Below are 8,988 nucleotides of genomic sequence, written 5' to 3'. Positions count from 1 at the left end.
AGCGCAGACATAGATGACAATTGGTGCTTGATGTCCTTCTGCTCGTTGACTTTTAGAATAGGACCCTTTTTATAGGAACGAATTTGACCTTAGAAGTAGCGTTTGTAGTCACATTTTTTTGTCGAGCAGTTAGAGTGCGCATCATTAAAATAATAATAAGGCACTACCAAATCTCAGTGTCAAACAAGCGGCAAGTGGAATAGTCAAAGTCATGAGCGCCGATGCTATCCTTGTCAATGTAAAACAGTACCCACACCCAATATCTTTGATCAAAATCAAAACACCCAAAATAATTTAGTCACCACTCACCAATACATCTCGAAATAGTCGGGAATTACTCAATTTTTTTTTCTTTCGCGCCAAATAGGCCAGCAATAAAACAAAACCCAGATTATTTACGTCAATCAATCAATTGCATAAGAACCCCAAACCATGAAATTCGCAGCAAGTGCCAATGCAGTCAAGAAAATCGTCAAGGGGTCAAGTCAATATTGATGAAATTTGCAGCGATTCATCAAATTTCACGAAGCTGATGCAAGAGAGGTGAAACCGAATTTAGTCAAGAATTACCACAATTTCAGCCATTAAAATCCGAACCCATTAGCCACATGTCGACCAAGAACAAGGGAAACAACCAGCATCAATGTCAATGGAGTGCAGCGACAGAAGAAAAAAAAAACACGAAGGAGCGAGGGAGAGATCAATTGCCAGGAGTTTGGTGCGTCGCTGCGGTAGGGCGAGGGTCGACGAACGGGTGGGGTTGTTGTCGGTTTGTGTTGTTCGTTGGTAGGGATAGACTGAGTGTAGATGGTTGATTGTTTTCTTTCGGTTTTTTTTTTTACGATGGGTGTGGTATAGTACAGGAAGGTTTGCTAAGGGTTGGCAGTAGGTAGAAGACAACTGCGATGGGCGGGCAGTTGGTGTTTTTTTTTTTTTTTTCGATGGGTGGCGTTGGTGACAGCCCAACTGTGATGGGTTGGCAGTTGCTGAGGATGAATAGCGAAGGGCTAGCAGTTCCCACTGCCTTTGTGGGACGTTTTCCTTTTTTTTTTCACCTGTACAAAAACACACCAAAAATTAGGGGAGTTAAACTCTCAAAAGGAAAATAAGATGCTAGGTTTCTAAATCCTATACATAATACTTAGACTAACTAATCATACAAGACAACTATAATATTAAAGTAACTAAGAATATAGACTAAGGAACCTCTAAAAAAAATTAAAAAAAAATCGAATAAGTAATAGGAAAAAATGAAAGAGAAGACTTGGGTTGCCTCCCAAGAAGCGATAGTTTAAGGTCATCTAGCTTGACCACCTTTTCACGTCACTCTGAATAAGGGTCGGAAAGTGTGTAACACGCCTTCCCTTCAATAGGTTCACCTTCTCGGTAGTGCTTAAGATGTTGTGCATTTATTTTAAACGAGCCAGTTGCTTCACTCTAAATCTCAACCGAGTCATACGGAAAGACCTTAAGGATTTTGAATGGACCAGACCACCTTGAGCGAAGCTTGCTAGGAAATAGCTTTAATCGAGAGTTGAATAGTAAAACTAACTCTCGTTCATGAACTTCTCGCTGCATGATATGCTTATCAGGCCACCTTTTCCTTCGTTCTTTGTACAACCTTGAGTTTTCATAAGCTTCTAACTCTACCTCAGGAGGCGTAGTACTCTCCTTAGATTCTCCGTGTGTCAACACCTCCTTGATAGGATCAACACTAAGTAATGAATGCGGTTCCTCTAAGAGCCTATGGTACTCCCTAGTTTCCCAATCCTCTTCATCAACACTTCCCATGAGGACAGTTTGCGAGGAATCATCAAGTTGTAGACTAGCAGCTTTTACCTCTATCGTCTCATCTAGAGCATCCACTCTATAGATAGTCTCTCCAAACGAAGGAGCCCCGATGGAGTTTGTGAGATTGTACTCCATCTTCTTATCACCCATTTCAAAGGTAATCGTTCCATTCTTCATGTCAATGATGGCTCCAGCAGTGGCCAGGAAAGGTCTCCAAGAATGATAGGGACCTGCGCATCTTCCTCCATCTCCATTACTACAAAGTCACATGGAATGAAAAACTTCCCAACACGGAGAGGAACATCTTCAAGGATACCAAGTGGATACTTTACAGTTTTATCTGCTAACTGTAAGGAGATGCGTGTGGGTTTTGGTTCACCCATTTGAAGCTTCTTGCAAATAGACAAAGACATTAGACTAACACTTACCCCAAGATCACAAAGTGCCTTTTTTTATTTCGATATATCCTAGCTTCACAGGAATAGAGTAGCTACCCGGATCTCCTAGCTTCTTAGGAAGCTTATTCTGCAATATAGTACTACATTCTGCTGTAAGTGAGACAATTGTATTCTCCTCGATCTTCCGCTTGTTTGAGAGCATGTCTTTCAGAAATTTTGCATAAGAGGGCATCTCAGAGATAGCCTCCAAGAATGGTATGTTTATGTGCAACTTCTTCAGTATATCAAGGAACTTCCCATATTTCTTCTCTTATTTTGCACAGGCCAACCTTCGTGGGAATGGAACTGGTGGCGTGTAAGGCCGAATAGGGGTAGAAGTAGGTTCCTTCTTCTCTTCTTCGACAATCTCATTCTCTGCCACTTTCTCAGTTTGAACCGTCTCTTCCATAGTTCTTTTTGATGGCTCCTTCAAAGGATGATCTTGTAGCTCTTTTCCTCACGGCATTGATATGACCCTTAGATGGTTGTTCACTATTACCTGGGAAATGACCAGGAGTTTTTGATAATTGGCCCACCTGATGTGCAAGCTGGCTTATTTGACTTTCCAAGAGCTTGTTCTGAGCTTGAATTTGTTGAATTGCGTTATCAGTCTTCTCATTTTGCTTACCTTGTTGGGCCATGAAGTTAGTTTGTTGGGCTAAAAGGTTCTCCATCATAATCTCCAAGTTGCTCTTCTGTTGAATTGGAGGAGGTTGTTGATTAACACCCTGATTGACATGATGATTGAATGGTGCTCTACCTTGAAAACCTGGTGGTGAATTAAAGTTGTTGCGAGGTGGAGGAGGTGGATTGAGTTGCGCTTGAGTATTCTTGTATGAGAATGCAGGATTGTGCTTCCACCCTTCATTGTACGTGTTAGAATAAGGATCATATGGCTGCTTTTGATTGGAGTTATAAAGAGCATTGGCTTGCTCAATTGTCATCCTATCATTGTTGGTTTGACATTCAGTAGCAGCATGTCCTTGGACTCCACACATCTGACATGAGACCATCATAGATGAACCAGCTTGGAGTCAATCAAACTTGTGAGATAGTGCCTGCACAGTATTAGTCAAAGTGGTTAGCGCATCAACATCATATTTACCGCCCTTCTTAGCACGATTGCAACCATTTGGATGGTAGTTGTCATTGGCCGCCATCTTCTCAATCAACTCCTTTGCTTCGATAGGATTCTTAGTCATAAGGGAACCACCTGAAGCAGCATCAATGTAGATACGAAACTCATGTGTCAAACCATTGTAGAAAGTCTGTATCAACATCCATTCAGGAATCCCGTGATGAGGACATTGTCTTTGTAAACGTAGAAACCTTCTCCATGCTTCATATAATGATTCGTCGTCATGTTTCTCAAAGGTTGCTAACTCGTTCCTCAGCTTCGTAGTCTTTTCTTGCCCCAAAAACTTCACCAAGAATGCTTTGGCAAGTTTCCCCCATGTATCAAAAGTTCCGTCACCTTCATCTCTCAACCACTCCTTTGCCCTATCTCGAAGAGAGAAAGGAAAAAGGCGTAGTCGAATAGCATCCTCACTCACATTGTTGATTTTCACTGTGTCGCATTTCTCCAAGAAACTAGCAATGTGACTCACAGGGCATTCATTAGGTAACCCTGCAAATGAATCGTTGGAGATGAACTGGATGAATTGAGGCTTAACTTCAAAATTTGCAGCATTGACGGCAGGTCGAACAATGCTCGATAATGCACCCGTTGTAGTACTGGTACACCATACTCCCAAAGAGTTTTAGTTGCTTCTTCACCCATTGCTTGATTCTTATTCTTAAGTCGTCGCTTTGTACTTCCTTGCTTGCGTGCAGTGGCTTCGATTTCAAGATCTAGAGGAATTAAATTCTATGGACCTCTACGTCGAGTTTGCATGCAAGAAAGAAAGAACTAAAAAAAAACAAAAGATCAAATAAACAAGAAATGATAGCCGAAGCAGCAAACTAAAAGAACAACTTAGCAAAAATAAAATAAAAAATAACTAATTTAAATAACGTTAATCCCCGGCAACGGCGCCAAAATTTGAAAGGCGTGTCGCGTACCTAACAAAAATAACCTAACTATTCCTCCTAACTAATGTAGTCGGGACAGTAAGGGTCGAATCCCAAGAGACTAACTGATTCAAAGTAGCTAAATTGACTCTAATTAATACTAAGCAAGTAATCAATAAAATGATGATGAACTAATCTAAATAACTAAAGCAAATGAAATTATCAAGAGTGAATCAAGAACTAAAGACATCTAGGTTTAAGTATCCCCACTAACACAAATTAATGCCACAATTAATCCCGTTTCCCTTAATTAACTAATAGATAACTCATAGGATGAGCGCCCTAATAATACTAAGGATTTCTTTCGATCAATCAATAGCTTCCCTAACAATGCAATCATGCCTATTTTCATGGAGTCATGCAAATTAAGGACTTTAGACATAGCATCCAACATCCTAATAAATTCCATCAACTACTTATCATGCTATTAGTGATATTTCCTTATCTTAAATTAGGGTTCTAGATTCGATTAAGATCAACTTTCGTTGTAAAAATAATCACATTCAAAATATACTATTTCTAGTCATAAATTGATAATAAAACCAACCCTAAAATAAATGAATCATAAATTAATCAAAGTTTGGGAATTGGAATTAAACAAGCATAATTCATGTTAGGGTTCAACCTAACCCTAGAATAGAAAACTACTCACACATGATGATTGAATAAACAAAATAAATATTAAAAAAAGCATGATTAACAATAATAATAAATAGAATAGAGAAGAGAAAATAATACTTGAATTAATTGATGAAATTGCAAACTTGAATGTCGAAAACAAAGACTTGAGGAAAATAATGGAGAATGGCGTTGAAAACGTGAAGCGTCCAAGAAAGAAAACCAATCTCACGTTATTTCCCTCTAAAAGAATCTCCTTTTCAAATTCTATCCAAAACCTATTTGTATCTATCCAAATACAAGGAGTTTGACTAGGATTTGGACTCTTAAAACACTCTAAAACTAAGATTACGTAATATTGAAATTGGAGACCGTCATAGCCTTGCGGTAAGCTTGAAAGGACCGCCAAAGGGTGGCAGTTTATGCTGTTTTTTTGTTCTCTTGCTATCAAAAGTCTATTGTGTAGCTCTTAGGCATGGTAATTAATGGTTACCAACACCATATCGCAATATATCTTCAAAATCATCGCCGGATAAAGCTATCAATCCACCCGAATGCTCCGCAATCATCTAAGCTTTCGTGCAAATCCCAATCAACTCCCATAAACGCCATAATCCTACAAAAATAAAACAAATACACCCGAGAAGAGCAATAGCGAAAAGTAAAGAATAATAGCTCTAAGAGATTAAATATATGGGAAAAATATAATGGAAACACACAAATATATCACATAAAAATGAGTATATAAACGTGTTATCAAACATTAATCAAAACAAAAATCAAAAAATTATACATCTGAAAAACGAAAAATTATCACTTGTTTGTTGATGTTGCTTACTTGCTTTACCTGTAGTTTTTCCTTCTCTTTCTGCCAGATTGTTGCATCAGTTACACCCATCCATCTCGAATAGGATATGATTTTGGGCCTTACGAATGATGTGAGCATACCGATTAATCTTTAAAGTGCGCGAATCCGTTAATGGCGAGACTTGAACCTTTGACTCACCGAACTGTTGTTATTATTTTTATTGTAATCCGGAAAAGGAAAAAAAAGATGACCTTATAATATTGTAATACACTATGATTTGTTGGTGATCTTAAGTACTACTGTTAAACTATAATGGGTAGTTAGGTATAACCAGAGGCGGATCCAGGATTCGCAAAAAGAGGTAACATAATTTTACAATACTAATGTAGTTTTATCTAAGCAAATAAACTTTTTTAATGAACTTCATATTTTTTTTGTCTCAACAAGCTTCATAGAAAGTTTGCTCCTTGAGAATGTTCACATCCCAAGACCTCTCATCATTTGGAACAACATCAATTATATTATCCAATGAATGTTAAAAAAAGAAACATTTTACCACTTGAAATTCATTTGGCTAAAACTCAGCAAGCCGAAACAATTTTTCTTTGTTATATGATGTAAAACGAATAGGAAGTTATTCACTAGCAACCTTTTACTAATAAATTCAGCAACATATCATTTCCAAATTTACGATGAACCATTTATTTACTAATAATTCATTCCTAACAATTAATTAATAACTCATTTCCACAATTCATCAACAATCTATCAACTAAAAATTCTCATTATTCACTAACAATCCATTCCCACAATAACAACAACAATTCTCTAAAAACTTGCTTACTAAGGGCCTGTTCTCCCCAGCTTATTTTCAGTTCAGTTCAGTTCAGTTCAGTTCAGTTCAGCTCTAATAAGTTCAGTTCAGTTCAGTTCAGCTCCAATAAGTTCAGTTCAGTTCAGTTCAGCTCCAATAAGTTCAGTTCAGTTCAGTTCAGATCAGTTCAGTTCAGTTCAGTTCAGTTCAGCTCTATTCTTTTATAACCATTTTGTTAAATATTATTATTATGTTGGTATAATTTATTTTACTAATTACTATTATTATTATTATTATTATTATTATTTAAATATATATCATTACTATTAAGTATTATTATTATTATTATTATTATTATTATTATTATTATTATTATTATTATTATTGTTGTTGTTGTTGTTTCTATATATTTTTTTTATTATAGCTTTACTAATTATTATTACTATTATTATTAGGAGGAACATGGTTTAGGTCAAAGCACAAATAAACCCACTTTTTTTAGCCCATAAACCAATCAAATCGCGTCAAGACGGTTTATGATGTAATTTTCGCGGTCCAACCCAATCATTATTTTTATTACTAAATATTTTTAAATTATTAAATCTAATTATTAAAATAGTAATATTAATTTACTTCTTAGATATTATTGTTATTATATATCACCGTCAAGTATTAATATATTAATACAAATAATATTAAATAATTATTATTAATTATCATTACTATCATTAATTATTATTATTATTAATTTATGATTATTAATATTATTTATTTATAACTATCATTTAAAGATATTCAAAATACTACTATTATTATTATTCATTATTATTACTTATCATTATAATTATTATTTAATATTCATATTATTATTATTTAAAATATTATTTATATATTTATTACATTCAATTTATTTCAATGTAATATAATTCAATTCAATTTAATTCAGTTCAGTTCAGTTCAGTTCAGTTCAGTTCAGTTCAGTTCAGTTCAGCTCTGATAAGTTCAGTTCAGTTCAGTTCAGCTTCCATAAGTTCAGTTCAGTTCAGTTCAGCTTTGATAAGTTCAGTTCAGTTCAGTTCAGTTCAGTTCAGCTGTTTTATGCCGAAGAGAACAGGCCCTAACAATCATTCACCAATAAATTCAGTAATATATCATTCCCAAATTTACAATAAACCATTCATTCACTAATAACCCATTCCTAACAATCCATTAATAACTCATTTCCATAATATTAACAATCTATCAACTAAAAATTATATTTCACTAAAAATTCATTAATCCTAATTTTCAAGATTGTGTACGACTGTTGTAGACTTGTTGCCCCAAAACCAAAGTAGACAACAACTAAAATTGGGATTCAATTAAAAGTGTGAAATCATGAGAGTTCTTTTGGGCAGATTTGGGTGGAACAATTAAAATTGGGATTCAATTATAATTCAGAGATCCAACTAAATATTCACAGAAAAAGAAATTAAAAAAACCTCAGATCCACAATCACACGAACGGAAGTGGTGGCGGAAGGCTTTAGCGTGGTTTGTCTCACTATGTGCTAATCAGCTGCGAAGAATGACTTCAAATTATGCAGCGAAGAAGGACGCATAGTCGAAGAATGGCGCAAATCCTTCAGCACTGACCAGACGAAGATCGAAGTCGAAGCGGCAAAGACGAGGTGCTACAAAGCCTTCACCACTTGCTGGTAAGTGAAGCGAAAAGGAGAGGTGAGGTACGAGAGAGACTAAGAGAGACAATGAGTAGAGGGTCTGACCGTTTGAGAGAGAAGGAGGAAGAACGGTGCAAGAGTCAAGGCACGTTTAGGTTAGCTTAGGTTTTGTTTTCCGATTTTTTTTATAAAAGTGATAGCACGTGCTACCCCTTGTTACGACGTGGCTTCGTCACTGGGTATCTCATTTTTTTTGTTAAATTATAAAAAAGGTAAACTTAACCATGATTATATTCTCTAAAATATTAGCTGTTGTATATTGTATTAAGTCTTTTTTTTGCACTATATTTAACATACCCTTCTTTAAAAAAGAAATTCACAATATTTTTTTAGAAGAGAGTATTTTATTTTCAAAGCCTGGATGGTGGACTAGAGATCACCTTCCTTTATGTTGTCTTACTCCAAAACACATCACTTTAAATATAAAATGCAAATTTGAAGTATAGGAAATTAATTAATTAAAAAACAAACAAACTGGTAAACTCCTAACAAACCCGCTGATAACTTCTGAATTCTGCGAATACTGCTCCACCACCGCAATCTTCTAGGTACTACTACAAAATATCTATGACATATCATGCTTTGAGAATTGTGATCTGATGGATTTTGAAGAAGTAGCGAAAGAAAAATTTGAGAATTGTGATCTACTACATTTCTTATTTTACAGGTATTATACAAATATTAATATCTCCCCATGAGTTGCAGATTCTCTCCCATTTGATATCACATA

At 35.6% G+C, this 8,988-nt stretch overlaps 1 protein-coding gene, 1 long non-coding RNA gene and 1 other non-coding gene across 3 annotated transcripts; 1 reads left to right on the top strand and 2 right to left on the bottom strand.

The window, feature by feature from the left end:
- Positions 1-1,964: 1,964 nt before the first annotated feature.
- On the bottom strand, positions 1,965-2,421 carry LOC125495505 (uncharacterized). The gene is made up of 2 exons (XM_048640245.1): positions 2,269-2,421; positions 1,965-2,183 (listed from the first exon to the last, which is right to left on the bottom strand). The coding sequence occupies exons 1-2, from the start codon at positions 2,419-2,421 to the stop codon at positions 1,965-1,967; spliced, it is 372 nt and encodes a 123-aa protein (XP_048496202.1).
- Positions 2,422-3,518: 1,097 nt separating this feature from the next.
- LOC125496156 (small nucleolar RNA R71) lies at positions 3,519-3,625 on the top strand. Its single transcript, XR_007272859.1, has one exon. It is a non-coding gene; the product is annotated as a small nucleolar RNA R71 (small nucleolar RNA).
- Positions 3,626-5,016: 1,391 nt separating this feature from the next.
- On the bottom strand, positions 5,017-8,430 carry LOC125495978 (uncharacterized). The gene is made up of 2 exons (XR_007272525.2): positions 8,020-8,430; positions 5,017-5,926 (listed from the first exon to the last, which is right to left on the bottom strand). It is a non-coding gene; the product is annotated as an uncharacterized LOC125495978 (long non-coding RNA).
- Positions 8,431-8,988: the final 558 nt, after the last annotated feature.

Source organism: Beta vulgaris, chromosome 3, assembly GCF_026745355.1.
Source record: "Beta vulgaris subsp. vulgaris cultivar EL10 chromosome 3, EL10.2, whole genome shotgun sequence".
Taxonomy (NCBI): Eukaryota; Viridiplantae; Streptophyta; class Magnoliopsida; order Caryophyllales; family Amaranthaceae; genus Beta; species Beta vulgaris.
Note: the sequence above shows the minus strand (reverse complement) of the source record. Positions and strands in the feature narration are given on the sequence as shown.